We start from the raw sequence: 22,045 nt of genomic DNA, 5'->3' as shown, positions 1-22,045 counted from the left end.
GAAAATATTATTTTTTATTTCACAGAAATCAACAGGATTTCTTAAAGAATTCCCTGAATATTTTCCATTTCAACACAGCTACTACAGAACCATCTGAATCTGAACAGTCTTTCGGTTTTGTTAAGGATTCAGAAAACAACCTTGAAGGAGACGCTTTACAAATAACCTTTTTTTTTCTACAAACATATTACTGAGGGCCAAAAGTGGTTCTTCTACGAAGCATCAACTGAAAGGTTCTTCAGGGAACCAAAATCGCTTCTTCTCTGACATCACTCCAAAGAACTCTTTATGATACCACCTTTATTTTTAGGTGTGATTTGAGGATATTTAACAACTTGGGTTTGGGTAGAGCTGTTTTAACAATGGTTTAATGGCCTTGTCCTAAACATATTGGATTTCCTGCCCTCATTTCCCCTCTCATGGAGTGACAGTTGGGAGACATGGAGAGGAAGTTGGCAGGGAGTTTCGGAGCATGGCCTTTAACTTGTTAAATCCATCCACACTCCTCCTGCAGGTTCTGCCGCAGCTGCTGTGGGACATCACCGAGCGTTTCCAGGGCCCTGACGCACTGTGCCGATCTGTCAAATACCTGCAGATCGTGGGGATGTTCGCCTCCTCATACATGATCGTCGCCATGACAGTAGACCGCCACTATGCCATCTGCTGCCCTTTGCAGGCGTACAGAGGAGGTGAAACCTCACGCTGGAATACCCCCATTATGGTGGCCTGGGGGCTTGCCCTGGTACTCAGTTTACCCCAGGTGAGAACTACAGGGACAAGATGTAAAAGATGTACAAATTTACACATAGATGCTTGATCGATGGAAAGTCGGTAAGTGATGAGTGGGATCCATAGAGTGGGATCTATCTGGGATATAATCTGAGTTAACAGTTTATTTGAGGTACATTTTATCAGGTTCATCCCCCATATGGGTGCCATCTACCCCTTCCATTAGTGGAAAGGGACCACTGCTGACCAGATACTACTTAGGTGGTGGACCATTCTCACATAGCATTGATACTGACATGGTAATGACATCTTAGTCGGTGTTGCACTGGTATCAGAGTACAAGTGTATCAGTTACAGCAAAGTTGGTAGTGTTTCTTCACACTTAGGTTGAGAATAGTCCACCAACCAAAAATATCTAGCCAACATTGGTCATAAGGTCCGAAACTGACCACCAATATTAGATGATGACTGATGAAAACTGTACATATATGAGCTATAATACTGTGCAAAAGACGACTCTTCACTGATCTAATTTTCAGTCAAAACAGCCATTAAGTACTTCATTTTTAGAGATGTTTAAGAGGAGATTAGATATAAAATAGTCCTTTGCCTATTGAGGCGGAACGTCAGGTGAAAAAGACAGAGAGAAAATGGGCTTCCTTACAACCATGCAAGATTTGGTAGATCACCAAAACTGGCATCAGATAAACGGCATTGAAAGCATTTATCTTTGAGAAAATCAAGCTCCACTCTTGCTTTAGATCTGAAAAAATCCATTAATGTTTCTGTCCATCCTTCCACTGCGAGAAGACAACTCAGCACTATGAGTCTGAAAGGGTGTGTAGCTGTCAAGAAGCTGTTACTGAGAAAAGGAAACAGACAAAAAAGAAGAAAATATCCAATTCAAACAAAGAAGCTGCTGGTGTTCTAAGAGCAATGGACTGACCACCCCAGAGACCAGATCTCAACATCACTGAATGTGTTTGGTATCACTTGGACTGTGAAAATGCAACCAACTTCTAAGACTGAACTCTGGAGATGTGCAAAAATGTCCCTGGAGATTTCTTTGCTCCTGAAAAGAATGGGATGTGCGCTCTTGTAAAAGTAAAGGGTGGAGAAATTAAATATTGAAAAATTGATATTAGTTACTTGCCGTTTTGACTGTAAGTTGAATATGTGATGGGTGGTCTCTGATTTTTCCGTTATACCGTAAAATGTCACCCACAAGGTGCACCAACAAAGTAGGTGTGTGTAATAAAGTGGCCAATTTGCTGTGCTTAGAATGTTCCACCACCCAAATGATTCCTGATCATTGTTGGTCAGGTATTACTGGTCAGCAAAAGATGAGCGACAGTCTGTCACTGTCAACCTACAAAGTGCACCTATATGGTAGGTGTATCTGATTAAATAGCCCATAAGTGTAGCTACAAAGTAGGTGTAAGAAAGTGAAAACTCTCTTTGTAAATATAAACTGGAGGTTCTAGTTGTATTTGGTGGCCTCACTTTACTCTATCTGACCAACAGGTCTTCATCTTCTCACGGTCAGAGGTGGCCCCAGGGGAGTTTGAGTGCTGGGGCCACTTTGCTGAGCCATGGGGCCTCAAAGCCTATGTCACCTGGATGACTGTGGCCGTCTTCATCCTACCAGCGCTCATCATCACCGTCTGTCAGGTAGCTCCTCCCCTTTGTTTGTCCTGCCTCTCTCTCTCTCACACATGCTTCAGTATGTGACTTGTTTTGGTTCTGTCTTGGAGGAAAGGTTTTCTCTGATATGCTGGATAATCTTCTTCTTTGCTGTGCAATCATGATTTTCCACGCTGCCTCTCAGGCTGGTCGGTTTAATGTAGGGCTTTCCTTTTACAATCCGTGCGGATACTGTTGGACCCAAACCCACATGTGGTGGTATGAGTCAAACTGGACAGCAAAGCACATGCAACATCATGCACAAATCCAGAGTAATCTACCTAGACGGCTGGAGATTATCAGATTGTCTACAGTGTCAACAGTTATGTACTGCGGTTGGAGTTCTCATTCTCAAGGGCCCACGCTTTCAGCCTCTAACTGTGCCAGAGGAAGTGATTCAAAGCCTCGTCACCTCATTTGAACTGTTTATAGAAAGGCTCCTCAGGGGATCCAGTAATTTTCTATGATTAAATAAAAGTACTTGTAATGTATTCATAAGTTACTTCCACTTATGAACACATATTTCTCAAAAAATAGTTTTAACTTTCGTAAAGCTATGGCCAGCAGAGAGTTAGCCACAGTTACTTGCCCCGACCAGCATTGCACCATGGAATAGCAAGGGGAGCTTCCCTCGGGAATCTGCTTGGCTCCCCCAGAAGTTCAGCTACAGCTGGCATTCAGTATTGATCAAAGGTCAGAGACCCCCTTTCATTCATTTTATTTCTAGTCAAAATGGCCATTGAGTACAAATTCATTTTTCAGCATCACGAGAAAGAAGAAAACATAGTGTTGTGCAAAGATTTCAGGCACCAGGAAAACAATAGGTGACAATTTATTTTGAGTCCTTTTAGATGAAACAAACACTCAATAGACTCTCAGCAACATGTTAAAAACATATGAGGATTAGGATTAGGTGTTGGGTTTAGGTTAAGGTTAGGATTCGGTTTAGGACCAGGGTTAGGGTTAGTAAGGGTTGGTAAGGTTAGGTTTTGTGTAATGGAAGTAACATAATAACAACACATCTACTTAATGTTCGTAATGTATCAACAGAACATCTTCAAGGTATTTATTTCAGTGTATTCAGATGCTTCACTGCTGCTACTTCACTGATACGTTGTTGATGTGTTACTGATAATCTATTAAGAGTTTATTAATCATCTCCAAAGGACGACTCAAAATGAAGTGTTACCAAATAATATTTGGAAAGAAAAACACTGTGTGGAGTTTGCATGTTCTCCCCGTGTCTGTGTGGGTTTCCTCCAGGTGCTACGGTTTCCTCCCACAGTCCAAAGACAGGCCAATTGGAGATGCTTAATCACCCCTAGAAGTGAGTGTGTATATGTCTGTGTGTCTGTCCTACAATGGACTAGCGACCTGTTTCCTGCTGTCCACCCAGTGACCGCTGGCATAGGTTCCAGCACCCCCCACGACCCAGAAGGATAAGCAGCGTAGAAAATGTGTGTGTGTGTGTGTGTGTGTGTGTGTGTGCTTAGGTGCCAAAAACTTTGCACATTATTATACATTTAACAAAAAATATTTTTGCACACCTCTAAAGTTCTTCTTGTTAAGTCTTAGAAGCTGGTTGCATTTTCTGTTGCTTATAATGCAAGTAATGTCAAACACATTCAATGATGTTGAGGTCTGGACTCTGGGGTGGTCAGTCCATTGTTCTGAGAACGTCAGCAGCTTCTTTGTTTTATTGGCTTTTTCTTTTTTCTCATTAACATCTACATGACAGCTACACATCCTTCCAGTTAGGGTTTAGATGTTTTCTCACAGTGGAAGGATGGACAGAAACACTTGAGGGTTTTTTAGATCTGAAGCAGCTTGATTTTCTCCTCTCTCTCAAAGATAAAGGCTCCAGGTACTATTTATGTGATGGTGAAGTTTTGTTGGTCCACAAGGTCTTGCACGGCTGTTATGATGCCCATTTTTTCTGTATCTTTTAATCTGTTTTTCACCTATTTTTCTTTGACTTTCCATTTCCTCATGCAAGTGTATTACACACATTTAGTCTCCTCAGAAATGACCCCTGAAAATGAATAACTTATACTTAATGGCCATTTTGTTTGAAATAAAATAAATAAAGGGTCTCTGATTTTGCACAGTACTATATTATCTGCAAACTCACTACTCATGATTAGCTTGGCTCACATCATTGTATACATAGTAAAGATTACTTCTCCAGGTTGTGTTTATATTGTGTAGCTACATTCAGTGAGCAGGTCCGGCATTGTGAGTGCAGCATTGTTCAACAACGTTCTGTCTCATCCTTTCGTGTCAGGTGCGCATCTTCAGAGAGATCCACGACAACATCTACCTGAAGTCGGAGCGGATGGTAACGGCGGAGTTTAAGCGGAACTCCGTGCTCTTTCATTTCCCTCAGAGAGAAGGGCATCGTGGGAGGGCCTGCAGTGCTAGAGACAGAGATGGGCAGGGCAGTCACCATCATCAGATGGACAGCGGCTACCACGGCCGGCCTCGGGGAAGCCCCTTTCGGCCCCCATCTTCCCCCACTGACCAGAACTCATTTGACAGTTTCTCCTTCACCTGCGACCCCTGCGCCGTGCCTCTTCCTTCTTCAGAAGTCTCCACCTCGAGCACACCCCAAATACAGAACTTACAGAACTTCACTGCTGACCAAGCCCCTACCTCTCCTTCTAACCCCTCTCACTCGCGGCCAGCCAATAGCATCTGTGTCCGGTCCAGAGGCTCCTCCTCACTGGCCGGACAGCTCTCTGGAGCTCCTGACTTGTGGCCGGACGTGCTCCCAGACACAGCAGCCATGGGCCTGCCCGCTCAGTATCCTCCCCTTCCGCCTCCCCCGGGCATCTCCAAGGCCATGTCTAAGACGGTGCGGATGACTCTGGTCATAGTGCTGGTCTACACTGTCTGCTGGTGTCCTTTCTTCATTGTGCAGTTGTGGGCAGCCTGGGATCCAAACCCACCGGATCAAGGTCAGAATGTAGGCCCCTTCCATTACTTGTGGTAAACATGCATCATTCTGAAGCCGTTGATTCAATTGCATTGATTTTGAAACGTTAGTATCTGTTGTAATTAATACTGAATTTTACAGGCTTTGTATACTTGATATTTCCAAATGGGTACTTGAATATTAGCTCTCAAAATGACTCAAAAAATATTTGAAGCACTTTTTAAACCTCCATCTGAAAGAACAGGTACGCTTTTATTTCACTCAATACTTCAGTCCACACTGGCTGCCATCTCATCTTCCTTCCAAAACGTAATCCTATTGTTTTTCATTTGCAAGTGCGAGTGAAGAGTGAACTCCATAGAGATCCAGTCAAATCAGACACCTGTGTTGAAGTTAACAGGGTGGACAACATGGACAGGCTGCTGACTGGCTACAGCTGCTAAAGGAGAACCCTACACTGGCCACTTGTGATAATTTAAACATCTGGTATTTTTACATAAATTGTTATGGCTGTATTCATTTTAAAAATCAATAATGCGGTGGGACCGCGACCCTAGTTGGACTAAGCGGTTAACGACGATGATGATGATGATAATGCGGTGGGTCCACCAGACCACTGAGTAACAAACACATCAACACCACACAAGGGTTAAGACCACTAGAGGCAAGTTGAGTCAAGACCAAAATTTGGACATGTTGAGTCTGAGTCAAGACTAAGACTTTGTATTAGTTGAGTGTGAGTCAAGACTGAGACCAGAATAAGATTTTTCAGACTATAAAAATACAGAGAAGAAAGAACAGAAATTCTGTAGTTCTTTGTAAATGCATTATTATTCATTATACACAATACAAATGAATAAATAATATAGTTTATAACATTTTATAAAATATGAAATTAAATAATCTATAACATAAAAATATTATACATTTTTATAAAAGGGCCATATTAAAAATCTCAGCAAATCTGTGGGCCAGCTTTGTTTTTATTATTACGTACATTTTGCCATGACCTGAACGGGCCATTGTTTTGTTTATTCAAAACATGCCAAAACTGCAACAGCAAAATAGGCACTGAATACTTATTCAAAAATAATTCTAAATAAAAATAAATAGCTTTTTTTTAAACTGCCTATTTGCTTGAACTAGACACCAGGCATCCTTTCTTTTTGTGTAACCGCTGGCCCAGAGATGATTGTTGGGGGTCAGAATGCATACTATGTTGCAGTGCATGCTGGGGACTATAGTGCATCTCAGGGTAAAATGGGCTAGTAAGATTAATTATTAAAATAATTTCACGGGCCAAATAGGACTGTGTCATGGGCCTGACTCGGTCCACAGGCCTTGTGTTTGACACATGGTGCCTAAAGTCTACTAAATATAAACCAAACAACACACATCCATTTCATTATAGAGTGAAAACACGGTAATAATAACTTTCAAATTACTGAAACATGATAATCTTTTTGGTATGATAGTTTCAGAGCAGCTACTGGCTGTACTAACTGTTAGTGTGTGGAGAAGACTAATCTCTGATACAGTACAAACTTGTGATTGTGATTTTGTCTAAAAAAACATATTTTATCTGTGCTGTCAAGTTTAAAACTGCTGTAAAACCATTTAGTTGGAAAAGAAAGGGAGAAAAAAGAGCTAATATTCCCACCTGAATGGTTATGTGACAGAGCCAGAGGCAATGTGCAGGTCACGCATAAGAACACTATTACTCACATGTCTTTGAAATGATGTGTTAAACATGTCTGGAGTCGAATATTACCAGGTGCTTATTGCATATTTTGCACTGAGCATTTTTCTTATTGTCTGATAGTTTAACCCCTTAAAAGGCCAGGGCATGCTGGAGGGCCCAAAGCTTTATTACACACTTCTATAAACTAAGAATAGCTCAACCAGTTTGCATTGGAGTGCTTGTAGTTACTGAATAATAAACCTTAGTATGTAATAGAGGCAGTTGTGGGCTGGAGTCCTGGGCACCGTGGATAGGGCTGCCCAAAATCTGAGAACTTTATTTTGGCCAAAAACATGAGTACATATTTTACTGAATGTTATTATAATCCAAGCCTGCAGACCAAAGCTGGCCCAAATAGGATGTTTTATTTAGCCTGCCCGAATGTTACCCTAACCCCACCCCCTCACCAAATGAGAGAACGTATTTTTACACTACATATAACTCGCTCTAGGCAAGTGTGCTCACTGCCCCCTAGTGTGTGTGCGTTCACTAGTGTGTATGTGGGTGCACTGCACAGATGGGTTAAATGCAGAGATGAATTTCCCTGTTGTGGGATTAATAAAGGGTAACTTTATAAATACTCAAATTATTCAGTCCAGCGCTAATTACAATATATTATAACAAGGGTGGCCAAATGTTTCGGTGAAAAATAAAAATTTAATAAGTTATATATAGTGTAAAAATAAGTTCTCTCATTTAGTGAGGGGGTGGGGTTATAGGGGGTGGGGGGCAGGCTAAACAAAACATCCTATTTGGGCCAGCTTTGGATTATAATAACATTCAATAAAATATGTACTCATGTTTTTGGCCAAAACAAAGTTCTCAGATTTTACTCATTAACTGAGCAATGTTGAAGGAGCAGCATCTGGCTCTAACAGTAAGAACATAAAGTTTGGTATGTGTTTTTTTATTGTCCATATTCCATCACTATACAAATATTCCAGTTACAATTGTGTATTCAGTGTATTTTTAAAAAATAACCAAAACAATTAGAGCAAATCAAATCAAGGTGACATTGTCACATACTGAGTTGTTTCCTGAAGACCTGTAATTGAATCAAACCATTGTAAGGTCTGAGATTTACACCTCTCTGCATTACACAAGTCGATTTCATTCGGCTACTCGGTGCACCTGTACCCTCCTGGTGTCTGAAAACAGAGGTGGTGTATTTGTTCTTTGCACTCATCTGCCCTTTGTAGCAGCAGGCTCATATTGCAGGCGATAGCATATAATAAATAGCCTGCTTGCATTCCCACCGTTTGTTTTCATCTCTGCCAAGTGGTCTATAAACAGCCTGCAGACATCAAACATTTCAGCACACACGTTCGCAGGTAAACAGATTAAGTGAACAAGCAGTGAAGCACCCTCTCGTTGTTTGTCTGAAATGTACGCTTATAAAGCTGTTTTTATGCAGGTTTTATATTGGAACAATATATTACAGCAGCAAAACGTAGCTATGTCTATGCCTAACCCTTATATATACAATCATAATACACAAACATATATATATATATATATATATATATATATATAAAGCTGTTACTGTTACAAAACTATGATTTCAAAATCTCACATACTGCACTACAGTAAATCTAGTTAAACAGGCAAATTATGCACACTTTATAATGAAATGTGCATCTGGTCAGTTCTTTAACACCTTAAAATACCAGGTTTATTACATGCTACACTTTTTTAAAAGATGGTGCTTCAAGAGTTCTTTAGTAAAGAAAATAGTTTTATATAGAACCATAAACACTCAAAGAACCATTTGCACAATTAAAGTGTTCTTCAGATTGATGGCGAATGTGTTGTATAAGGTCCTATATAGCTCCAAAAATGGTTCTGCTATTGTTATGATGTCAAGCTTGTAACAACAGAAGAACACTTTTTGGTGCTGTCTAGAACCCTTTTCTAAAAGGTTCTATATAGAACCATTTACAACACATACACTATCAATCTGAAGAACCATTTCACCATGCAGAGAACCGGTTAAGCATGAAAATGGTTCTTTGAGTGTTCATGGTTCTGTGTAGAGGAGCCATCTTTTTGAGTGTAAGGCTTATTATTCAGTAACTACAGGGACTTTCTTTGCAAACTGGCTGAGCTATTCTTATTATAGAAGTGTATAATAAAACTTTGGGCCCACTGGTGGGCTGGGACCATTTAAAGGGTTAAGTACCGACAAAATCCACAATAAGCTCTGAAAAGCTTACTGTAACATAATTTATCATAATACTAATAAATATTGTCATACTGGCCACCCTTACCCCTAGGCTAAACCTCAGCAACCAAAAGGAAATCTTTTCATTTTTATACTAAAAGCTACAATTTGTATTTTTTTTTTTTAAATCTGCATTGGTTCCAGACAAATACTCTCACAAATGTGCTATTTTATTCTATTATTTTAAGGATATTTGGCCCCTTCAGAGAGACCAAAGCAGACAGACAGACACCCACACTGCCAGCTGTAACTCCACCTCAGTGTATAGTAATCTCATTGGCTGTGTGCAGTATTTACACCTCTAAATTAAAGTGGGCTTTTTGCACAGTTTGACCTGCCGGTCGCCAAGTAACCGGCGCATCACTAAACAGATGGCCTCTGAGCTGGCAGCATGAATGGTACCTTATGGCCAAGCTCTCATATTGCACTAATGACCTATTATTCCTAATACATCAGTGATGAACTCAAAAGAACCTTTCAGTCAGCTGGCCCTCTGGCTTTAATGCCTATATGCGTAATGCAGTTCCCACTCACTATTAGAACATATCTGAATTATTCAAGGCTGGATAAGTGCCATGGCCACCACAAGACTGGCTAACAGAGAGCTTAGCCGACCTGTTTCAGTGTTGAATGTTTCTGAACCAATGACATATTTACTTACAGAGGCTTTTCTTGCTTATTTGAACTGTGCCTATAATCCGTACATGGAACGAAACTGCCAAACGGCCAGTTTTGAATACGTCATGGTTGTGATGTCACAAGCATGAACACATTTTTTATATCTGACCAACCGTTCGGCCTGCAGCATTTTAGCCCACCCACTGAAGAGATAAGGAGTGTTGTTGCACAGTTATTGCCGTAGACGATGCGGGGAAAGCAATCAGCCCCTTGAAATCCCAGGCTTATCACATATTATGGCTTATTATTTAGTAACTACTGGGACTTGCAATGCAAACTGGTTGCATATCGTTGCTGTCCAAGGAAAACCATGTATATCCATTTTTTGTTGATTTTTATTTTTCTACATCATTTCTACACACCAGCTGTCCTTTATGCTGGGTAAAAATGTCACGATGGATGGACCAATAGAAATGCTCTAAAATCACTTGGAATAAAATCTCTTTACATTGACTTACATTGGAGTGTTTTGGCCTTCTCTTGTAAAGTTACTATTTAGGAGATTGTCTTTGGACAGCAACAATATATATTACATTGGGTTTTAGGTTTGAGAAGTGTGTAATAAAACTGCTGGCAGCCATTTAAGCGGTTCAATGTTGTGCTGTTCCTGGCTGTCAGGAAACTGATGTACCAATCCTGCCTTCCAAAGGTTCCATACATCCAAAAGAAGTGACTTGAGGTTATTACATTCATACAAACATGAATTATAACTACGGCTGGGTAAAAAATACTGGTTATGAGAGCATTTTTTCTTTGTACCAGCACTTCAGTGTGAAATTCACTCATGGCTCACAGAGCAACTCACTGCTGTGCATGTAAATGAGCTAAAACCAGGACTCTGGTGTCAGATAGCAGACTGACACGCACAGTGGTCATGCATTCAAAAATGGAAAGAAAAAAATATGCATTCTATGTATTTCATGGCTGTTATTGATAATTATCAATAAATCAATGGTATCAGTTCTAATTATTTATGGTACATGAAATCACACAAATGTTCTGAGTAAAAATGATAACACTTCTTTAAAATACTGGCCTGTTCCTCATGCTCTGATGGTTCTCTGTGCTGCAGGAGTAGCATTTACCATCCTGATGCTGCTGGCCAGTCTGAACTCGTGCACAAACCCCTGGATCTACACAGCCTTCTCCAGCAGTGTGTCACGGGAGCTGCTGGCTCTGCTGCGCTGCACCATACCATCACCACGCAGAGGCTCACTGCCCGACGACTCCACCGCCACTCACACCTCCACCACCACCAAGGACAGCATCTACTGACCAGCACACAGGCCACTCAACACACGCACCTACAATCAAGCATACACACAGGGACAACGTCACATTCAAATCCATCACCCTTACCAGTATGCTGATTATCACCAAACACACTGACCCTCACCAAGACATCCAAATACACTGACCATCACCAAGACATCCAAACACACTGACCATCACCAAGACATCTAAACACACTGACCCTCACCAAGACATCCAAACTCACTGACCCTCACCAAGACATCCAGTCACACTGACCGTCACCAAGACATTCAAACACACTGATCATCACCAGGACGTCCAAACACACTGACCCTCACCAAGACATCTGAACACACTGACCATCACCAAGACATCCAAACACATTGACCCAGACCAAGACATCTAAACACATTGAACATCACCAAGACGTCCAAACACACTGACCCTCACCAAGACATTCAAACTCACTGACCCTCACCAACAAATCCAGTCAGACTAACCCTCACAAAGACATCCAGACACACTGATCATCACCAAGACATCCAAACACACTGACCATCACCAAGACATCCAAACACACTGATCATCACCAAGACATCCAAACACACTAACCCTCACCAAGACATCCAGACACACTGACCCTCACCAAGACATCCAGACACACTGACCCTCACCAAGACATCCAAACGCATTGAACCTCACCAAGACATCCAGACACACTGACCCTCACCAAGACATCCAAACTCACTGACCATCACCAAGACATCCAGACACACTGATCTCATCAAGACATCCAGACACACTGACCCTCACCAAGACTTCCAAACACACTGACCCTCACCAAGACATCCAAACTCACTGACCCTCACCAAGACATCCAAACACACTGACCATCACCAAGACATCCAAACTCACTGACCCTCACCAAGACATCCAAACTCACTGACCCTCACCAAGACATCCAGACACACTGACCCTCATCAAGACATCCAGACACACTGACCCTCACCAAGACTTCCAAACACACTGACCCTCACCAAGACATCCAAACTCACTGACCCTCACCAAGACATCCAAACACACTGACCATCACCAAGACATCCAAACTCACTGACCCTCACCAAGACATCCAAACTCACTGACCATCACCAAGACATCCAAACTCACTGACCCTCACCAAGACATCCAAACACACTGACCATCACCAAGGACAGAAGCTGCTGACAAAATCAAAGATGTACATTGTCTCACACACATATAATAATACTTAAAAGTTTGGAATCACTTGTTATATTAATAATTGTTATTATTTTCTTCTATAATAACTTACAAAGTGTACATAAAATATTCTAAACTACACACCTGTCTGCAGGTAAACGGTTCTATTAAATGACACATTTTATGCTGTAATCATCTATTTATTGTAATTTCTTATCACATTATCTGCTTCAAATTTGATCACCACTTTTCAATGAGGCTGTATTCAGTATTATCAGTTTATTATAACTCCATTCTCAATATCGTACTGCTTTCTCAGTTATTATGGAATCATCTACAGCTCTGTTCATCTTCCTGGATACATGTAAAATGTTCAGTTTTTCCATGTTTAGCTTACTACAAATTCACTGAATTTGAATTTGTAGCATTATTGCATTATATCAGAAAAATTCTGTACATGCATCTGCAAAAAAAATCAGCTTCATACTATTGAAAACAGTGATTCCAAACTTTTGAACGTAACCAGCAATGAAAGCATGCAGACTCAGATACAGTTACAGTACGGTCCAAAACCAGAGACCACCCTTCATTTATTTCAATTCCAGTCAAAGCGGCCATTAAGTGCAAGTTATTCACTTTTCAGTGTCAGGAAAAAAACAGGAAACATATTTAACGGAAAATTACTCAGCCTCAGCAACTAAATACCTCCAAAGTTCAGTCTTAGAACTTGGTTGCATTTTCTGCTTTTCACAATTCAAGTATTTCAGTGATGTTGAGGTCTGGACTCTGGGTTGGTCAGTCCATTGTTTTGAGACATCAGCAGCTTCTTTGTTTGATTTGCGTTTTTTCTCAGTAACAGCTTCTTGACATCCATAGATCCTTTTATACTCATAGTGTTGAGTTGTCTTTTATAGTGGAAGGGTGGACAGAAACATCTGAAGCAAGAATGGAGCTTAATTTTCTCCTCAATCTCAAGCTTTAAACACTATTATCTGATGGTTCTGGTGGTCTACCAGGTCTTGCACGGTTGTTAGTCCCAATTTCTCTGTATCGTTTAATCATTTTTTGAACTCCAGTTGTGAAAAATCCTTGTTTTTCACTAGTTTTCCTTCCACTTTACCTTTCTTTATGTAAGTGGAGTATCTTATGTCTGATTTCCTCAGAAATATCTCCTGAAAAATTAATCATTTTTAATTTAATAGCCACTTTGACTGGAAATACATGCGTGATATGTGCACTCAGCGTAAACCAGACTCGCCAATACGAAACTCCAGACCTCCAGGGTGGGAGTCTCCTGACAGTGGAGTCAAAATAGAGTTGAGACCAAGTCTGTCACATGAATAGAGATTATAGCAACGTGTGGAGGGCCATGACCACTACCTAAAGCACAATCTACTGAAGGCGAGAAGGAGGAGGAGGAGGGCTGAAGAGGCAGACCTACAGGAAACCAGAGGGGCTCCACCATTTTCCCTTTCATCTTTCAAAGGAGAGTTCTCGACGATTAGCGACTCTGGATTATACCAAGACTTTCATTACCTTACAAGACGCAAGGAAATGTGACAGTGGGAGTGAAAAAGGAACGTTGGTGAATGTACACATGAAGACATAAGACTGGTGTACATGAAAGAGCTATGGCCCACTGTCAGCAAACATCATAAGACAGGAGCTTAGTACTGTGAATGTAAGCAGTGGAACAGGAATGCGTGTGCGTGTGAGTGAGTTCGGGGGGCGTTGAGGAATAAGCTGTGAGAATGTGACACATTGGCAGACGGCTGACTAAGAGAACAGCTCCAGACTGGTGGAGAACCAGCCACACACCAGGAGAGCAGACGCCACTGTTTGCCATCAAACAGAGAAGGAGGATGCTTTGGAATCCAGACGCAGGCGTTTGCCAAATGGATTCATCCACATTTTTTGAGTATTATTTTGAAAACAGTGCTGGGGAAATTGAATGAAGGTGCTGGGAGAAAAACAGAGCATGGGGCTGAAATATGTCCCTACTGTCCACTAGAATGTGCCATTGTTGGAGTGAGAGCTGAAGACCATGTCCAAATGAGGAAGACATTTGAAAGGACTGATGGCACACAAACATCACCAGAAATGTCCACCAGTGGACATTAATATTCTAGTAATAGTCAATATGGAAATGAATTTTCAACATTTTTGCATAATGTTTTGCTTACTTGAGATGTAGACAAAGTCATTCAGAGTGGTTTGATGTGAAATGGTATAGAGAAACTTACTGACTCAGACTTCTTTACAGTGGAGGTGATAGGAACCAGGTGTTACGACGTCTACAACACAAATATAGTCATTTTATTTGTTATTTATTATCCAGAACCACCAGAGAGTGTGTCTTCTGAGTTCCTATATATATATATATATATATATATATATATATATATATATATATAATGCTTATAATGGTAAAACAGTAGTGAAACTGAGAAGAAATTAGTTTTCTTTAGTTACTATTTTGCCTTAAAACTCCCTGCATGTACCCCTCTGGTATAAAAGGCTTTTAAAATATATTTTAGGCCAAAAGCTTCTTTCAAAACTATTGTTAAACAGCATCTAAGACATCACGCAACATATTCACAACCATAGCATTCTGTGATCGAACTTTTAGAGACAACCACTTCAGACGTCTGGTTCCATTTCCAACACTGTGAACAATATTGACTTGGCTAGTTGCTCTAGGATGGTGCATTTCACATAACTCTGAATGACTTTGTTTACATCTTTGTGACTGAATTATGCAGAAATTTCCCTTAAAGTGTACAAAATGTGACTATTGGATAATATAAAAAATTTTGCTACCATTTCTCCAGTGGCTACTTTACTACTGAAGATGGCACAGAACCAACAGGGTGGACATTCTTATTTCAGAATGAAAAGTTACAGGGTAACTGACATAACCGTTGGAGAAATGGTACCAGTAAACATTTTGGGAAGCCCATATAATTTAGTAAACAGTAAAGATGAAGGCCCTTGAGTGGCACATCCCCCAAAAAGCATTGGCTTGCAGATTAGAAATAAACCCTACTGATGGGCACCAAACTGCTCCATCAGGGTCCCTCACTATCCCCTCACCAGCCAGTCAAGCCACTGCATGGACATGAGGCAAAGGTCGGTTTCCCAGTCCTGGACTACACAACTTTCTGAATTGAGATTCCCTGTTGAAAGAAAAATGTAGTCCAGGGTTAGACTTGCTCTGGGAAACTGACCCCCAGTGTTTTAGGAGAATGTTGCAGTGAGGTGTGAAGACGTTTCATGTTTATAAAAGAGGCCAGTACAGCTTTTGCCTTCTTGTTGGTGCCAACAGAGCTGACCTGCCGCTCTAAAAACTGGCTATAACTAAAATTGGGGAAGTAATGGGTACAAATAAACTCCTTTATAAGGACTGTTAATTGTGCTGATATTTACATTCCATGTGAAATTATTAGTTTTAGGTAACATTTTATGTTAAACTCATTTGCCATTTGTCCTCTGAAGATTTAAGCAGGTTATTCCTAGCACTACACTCTTTACAATGGCCAATCTCCACTGACAGTTCCTCAGTGAAAGACTCATCTGTGTCCAAGAACATGAACCCTACACATAGCCAATATATGTACTATACCAGGGGTGTCCAAACGTTTTTCCAGATCAGACAATATCAAAATACTTGAGGAACAAAATATTATTTACAAATGATTCAAAATAGCAAATTTTTGAAATACAAAAAGACAACCCTGATCAGCAAGGCTGCCCAGTCATCTTTCTCCCTGGAGAGTTCATATCCATCACACCTGACTAATATTCAAATGCCCTGAAGGTCTTCATTACCTGGATCAGGTGTGCTAGATTATGATTGGAGCTGAGCCCTGCAGGCTGGAGGATCTCCAAGGCCGGGATTGAGCAAGCCTTATGAAGAGCAGTTAACCAAACCAAGCATCTTGCTGGCAGTCCGTTCTGATGATTTGTCAGTGTTGCCTTACATGTGTATAAATTTGCCACCAGTGGAGCTGCGGTGCTCGCATGTCCATGCTGGTCAGAGTGAAACGTATCAGTGCCTAGAAATCTGTTTTGTTAAATTTTCAGTTTTGCCAAAATCTCCGGTTCTCAGTGTTGAGTTTGAGCTGCAGTCTGGACTAAATGTGGTCAGTAAATGAAGTTGCAGATCTAGCCAGAGGAGAAAGACTCAAACTTTAGCTAACTTTGTTACAACAATGTGGCGCATTACTCTGTAATTTTTCAGCACTGCTGCCACCATCAGGTGAAAGCAGGAACTGCAGCGTACTGGCTGGCGGGCCACCAATAACATACTCTAAAAAAGAAACCAGGGTCCAATTAAAATCTGTCTGCGGGCCGCATTTGGCCCTGGGGCCGAACTTTGGACACCCCTGTACTATGCTCATTCTGTGATAAACCTCCAACCAGGAAAAGAATCAGATTATGCTCACAGTTTCAGCTCTACCTCCACCATTATTCTGTCCTCACAAGGGAGTTCAGCTTCAGCTATTGGTTGGAACCAGGGGACCACTTTTATCCTCCTTGGAAGATAGATTATAACTTATTTGTACAAAGGACATTATAAACGTTTCTAATTTAAAATTGTGTAATGAAGGATTAAAATACACCGACGTAAATAAGTAGGGTATATCTCACAAGACAAAAACGTACCTTTTAAGTGCCTCACAAGAAGTATTACATTTTATTTTCCTCAGATATACAACTTCATGTGACTGTATATAATATTTCCATCTCTGACCTCTAAAGATCTAACCAACCTTTAAAGGAAAAACAACTTTCTCTTTAACTTCACTGTTAATGTTGTGCTAACATCTCTGTCACTCATAGGGGCACTGCTATATTGAGCAATATGTCCTTTTGTCAGCATTTTGTTCATAACAGAAAGTATTAGCATTAAAGTAGTGAGAGTTGTGCAGTTTAACATGTACTTATCACAAGAAGTGCTTTCTTGGCTATATTTTTGAGATCTATACAGCAGATTTTAAAATAACAATCTCTTCTCCTGCATTCTGCAAATTATTTCAGCACACATGATGTATGTTACCTGCATTATACTAGATGTTGTAATAAATTATTATTTTTTTAAAAACCTACAGGCGTTCCTGAATTTGTGTCCCTCTGCACTAATATTAAACCAAATGAATATGCCCAGTGTTGGATGATATACAGACAGCACCACAGTGAAACTGGTTGTCTGGTCTCTGAAAACATCTCATAGACATTGTTACATGCCAATACAGCACAGCGGAGTGCAGAGACTACAGCAGCTGCTCGTTTTCTGGCTCCACTCTACGCCTCTGCCGCTTTCCGAATTTTTTTTTGGCGTGTGAACAAGCCGCTGTTGTTGGAGGGGCTTAAGAAACAATAGTGTGTAGGTATGAGCTGTGTTAGATATGGATTTGCAGCACGCTATATGCTGTATGGTGTCGACTGCTGGATTTGGCTCCAGTATGCCTGGCCTCCACTGATTGGAACGTCAAATCAACAGAAGTGTGCAATAATAACAAAGTAGAAACTACACAAGAAAATACATTTTGGAATTTTGAGATATTTCAAAAAGTTTGGGAACTATGAGAAGTTGTTAAATTGTCTAAAGAATGTATTTGTAAATGTAAATTTTCTATTTACAGTCATTTTTGTGATATTTTTTGGCTTCAGATTTGCTCATCACTTCTTAAATATAAGGTACTGTATTATTATTGACAGCAGTGTTGATATGAACCAGAGGTCTGAAGAGTTTAATGCTCATAAAAGCCACATCACTGAAAGTTATTTAATGAAATGAAATGTATTGTGTATACATTACCTAATGCCTCTGACATTGTTTTATAACAGTTTTAAGACTAGATTTTGGTATAAAATGTATTTTTTTAATCCTTTCGTGGCAGAGAGGTACACGCAGGGCATTATAAGTTAAAAACAGCCACTTTTTTCAGATTTAACACTTCATCATTATCAACAGCACATCTAAGATGTGTGTAGGCTGCTGGTGGTTTTGGATGGTGAATAAAATGGATATGTTTGCATTGCAGACATTGTGAACCTGGGTTCCAATCACCTCCACTGTCAAGAAATCTAAATTGGTAAGATTCCCTACAATGAACCATTTCACATCAAACCACTCTGAATGACTGTTTACAACAATTTTGCAGGAATTTTGACAAATTCCCTGTTTATTTATTTATTTTTTTTTTATAGCTTTGTTCTCCATGTTATACACCTTTTTCAGTTATTCTAGAATCATCTAGAGCTTCATTCATCATTCTGGACACATCTTAATTTTTTTTCTTTTTACCTTTGGAGCTTCTTGCTAATTATTTGAACATCTGTTGCAAAGGACAGAATAATTTTATGCAATCATTTGCAACAAAATATTTAGACGAATAGTTTTATACAATTGAAAACACTGATTCCAACATTTTAAACGATAGCACCTGACTTTGTCACCCACTGTCTTAACCCCCCCCCCAACTTTCCTTCCCTCTGCCAAATAACAACACATAGCTCTTTGCTCCCTTGCATGTGAGGCCAAAATCCCAGTGCTCCTCAGGATGACTGTATAAGGAGCTAATCCGGCTGTGTTTTTGGGGAAGAGCGCCTCAGACATTCCTGGTGTGAGAGTATTAAGAGAGGCCGTATCCATGCTTCCTCTGACTGACCTCACCTCTAATGCAGACAAATGCAAAGAGGCAACAAACACTGGTTTGTCTGTCCTAATGCACCAGCTGCCACATTAGCAGCACCAGGGGCATCCCACTAGGCCATGCTATTTACTGCAAAGTAACGGCATGCAGGTCAGGCACTGAGGTCAGGGCCTTCTAAGCCGGGGTAATTGCTTATATAAGCGTGCGAGATCTTCAGCAAAACCCTTGGTCTAAAGCAGTGGTCCGCACCATACTTTTTAAACAAGAACAGCCTCAGACAAGTCCTGGTTCAGCAAGCTTTCATCATTATTTATACTGCCTTTAATAGTCCATAGCCTGTTTGATTTAGCTAACGTCGTATGTTTAATGTTTGTAGTGGTCTGTTGCAAGTATTTGCCAGATGTTTTCAAATATATTTCTTTTCATGAGTCTTTATTAATAATCTTTAAAACTTTTCAGCTGCTTTTACACACCACTGCAACCAGTTAAAACTTCTTTATCCAACTAACAAGGCTAGTACTAATGCTTAGCTTAACTTCGCTAACTACCCTGCTGAAAAAAAAATAAAAAAACAGCACAGACCGGCAGGAATTCCATGCTGGTTTAGCTGGTCATCCAGCATGACCAGCATATAAGAATCCAAAACACTGGTTAGTATACTGGTTTGCTGGTGACAGACTATGCTGGTCTGTGCATGGTAGTTTCTAGCTATTGCTAAAGCTGCGGCCTAACTAACTTACTAGGCTATCTTAGCTACTGTTTTCTATCTGCTAAAGCTTTAATTCAAGCTAGCTAACTAACGAGACTGGCTTAGCCAGTTTTCTAGCTGCTAATGCTTTAAATCAAGCTAGCTAACTATCTAGGCTGGTTTAGCCACTGTTTTCTAGCTGCCAACGCTTTAAATCAAGCTAGCTAACGATCTAGGCTGTCTTAGCCACTGTTGTCTATCTGCTAAAGCTTTAAATCAAGCTAGCTAACTAACTAGGCTGGCTTAGCTACTGTTTTCTATCTGCTAATGCTTTAAATCAAGCTAGCTAACTAACTAGGCTGGCTTAGCTACTGTTTTTTAGCTGCTAAAGCTTTAATCCAAGCTAACTAACTAACTAGGCTGGCTTAGCTACTGTTTTCTATCTGCTAAAGCTTTAATCCAAGCTAGCTAACTAACTAGGCTGGCTTAGCTACTGTTTTTTTTAGCTGCTAAAGCTTTAAATCAAGCTAGCTAATTAACTAGGCTGGCTTAGCCACTCTTCCGGCTTAAGCTTCAGCCTGAAGCCTAGCTAACTAAGTGCACTAGCTTAGCCACTCCTCCATCTTAAGCTTCAGCCTCAAGCCTAGCTAACTATGCTATCTTAGCCACTCCTCCAGCTTAAGATCAGCCTCGAGCCTAGCTAACAAGGTAGGCTAGTTTAGCCACTCCTCCAGCTTAAGCTTCAGCCTCAAATCCAGCTATCTGGGCTAGTTTAGCTACTCTTCTAGGTTCCATTTGTTTTTATTTAAAAACTCTATATTTGTTCATAAAAATGACCAGCTTCAGTGAATATCGATGCCCACATGCTTTTTGTGGACCGCATCTCCAAAGCGTCCAGGCCTGGAGAGCAGATTGAGGGAGAATGACGAAGGGAGTGCGGCAGTGCTGAGCGATCTATCTCCCTCTCTCTGAAACACAGGGAGATGAAAGGCTTTCGTGTCCTCGTTAAACTGAGGAATCTTTATGGCTGCCACACTGCTCTCCACATCCAGGCGCGGCCGGTTCTGAGAACAGCTGGTATTTTTGGAGATCGAAAAAAAAAAGAACACATCATATGTACTTTGGTAACAGGCAGCCATTGTCTTTCATAAAAACACAGCACAAGCCCTCCTCTACATCCGACAGCGGGGCCAAAACACGAGGGCCAACATCTGTCATCCTACCTCTCTTACACACTCTCACACTCTTACATCACACATGCTTGAGTTGCCAGATCACCCACAGAGGAGAGAACAGCTATTAAGAGCTGAAAGGAGGGATAATAGCAACCCTGAAATCATCTCAACAAAGTGAAAGTGGAAAGAAACTAGGCCTGTTATTTTGACATGTATCTTGCTTTCACCATGGCTTTAACATTAAGGCAATTTAAAGGGGGATTCCATTGTTTTTTTGTTTTTTTTTAATTTCTGTACAGTTTAATTGTTGAGTTTGTGAGTTCAGGTCAAGCCTTCAACATTGTGGTAGTATGAGGGAAATCTGATTGAGGGAGGGTGGAGAACTCTGAGAACTTGGGCTGGAGTTCTGGGCAGCTTCTGCCAGTAGCTAGAAGGCCAGACCCCCTCATAGCTGTAGCAGGACTGATGTAGGACTGAGGAACAGGGCGGAGATGAGGTGGCGGTGGGGATTGTGAACACTTCGTCACAGGAACAGAAGGTGAGAATGTGAATTTATAGGGCATCAGATTGGAAGAAGGAGGGGGTTCAGACATGTTCCTCCCCCCAAACTTCAGTTATAACATAACTACATTTTGTAAAGAAACGATTCAGAGTGATTTGATGTAAAATGGTTAATTGTACAGAAACTTAACGATTCAGATTTCTTTACAGTGATGTTGATAGTAACGAAGAGGCAATATAACTCATTTATTCACTATCCTAAATGAGTCTAAGGTTTCTATGTCATGTTGATAGTGATAAAAATAGTCGTAAATCTGAAAAAACCTTTTCATCTTTGGGGACAATTTTGCCTTACAGCTCCCTGCATGTACCTCTCTGCAATGAATGTGAACGTTTTAGACCAAAACTTAAAATCTCAAAACTATGAGTCAGATATCAGGCAGCATATTCATAACCATTTCATGTAATGCCTTGCTGTGAGGCTTCGGGCATCTGGATCCTATCTGTGAAGAGTTCTGACTCGGCAAGGAATGGCGCATTTAATTTCAAACCACTCTCCGTGA

General features: G+C 40.6%; 1 protein-coding gene across 2 annotated transcripts in view; it reads left to right on the top strand.

Annotated features, from left to right (window-relative positions):
• The window catches only part of avpr2ab (arginine vasopressin receptor 2a, duplicate b), a 34,213-nt gene extending 22,781 nt beyond the window's left edge, over window positions 1-11,432 (top strand). For both annotated transcript variants that reach the window (XM_036591452.1, XM_036591453.1), the window contains 4 exons: window positions 515-760; window positions 2,254-2,400; window positions 4,697-5,369; window positions 11,060-11,432. In XM_036591452.1, the coding sequence (XP_036447345.1) occupies window positions 515-760; window positions 2,254-2,400; window positions 4,697-5,369; window positions 11,060-11,262 (1,269 nt within the window). In that variant the 3' untranslated portion in view covers window positions 11,263-11,432. The remainder of the gene's footprint in view (window positions 1-514; window positions 761-2,253; window positions 2,401-4,696; window positions 5,370-11,059) is intronic.
• The last annotated feature ends 10,613 nt before the right edge of the window (window positions 11,433-22,045 follow it).

Source organism: Colossoma macropomum, unplaced genomic scaffold (genome assembly GCF_904425465.1).
Source record: "Colossoma macropomum unplaced genomic scaffold, Colossoma_macropomum, whole genome shotgun sequence".
NCBI lineage: Eukaryota > Metazoa > Chordata > Actinopteri > Characiformes > Serrasalmidae > Colossoma > Colossoma macropomum.
Note: the sequence above shows the minus strand (reverse complement) of the source record. Positions and strands in the feature narration are given on the sequence as shown.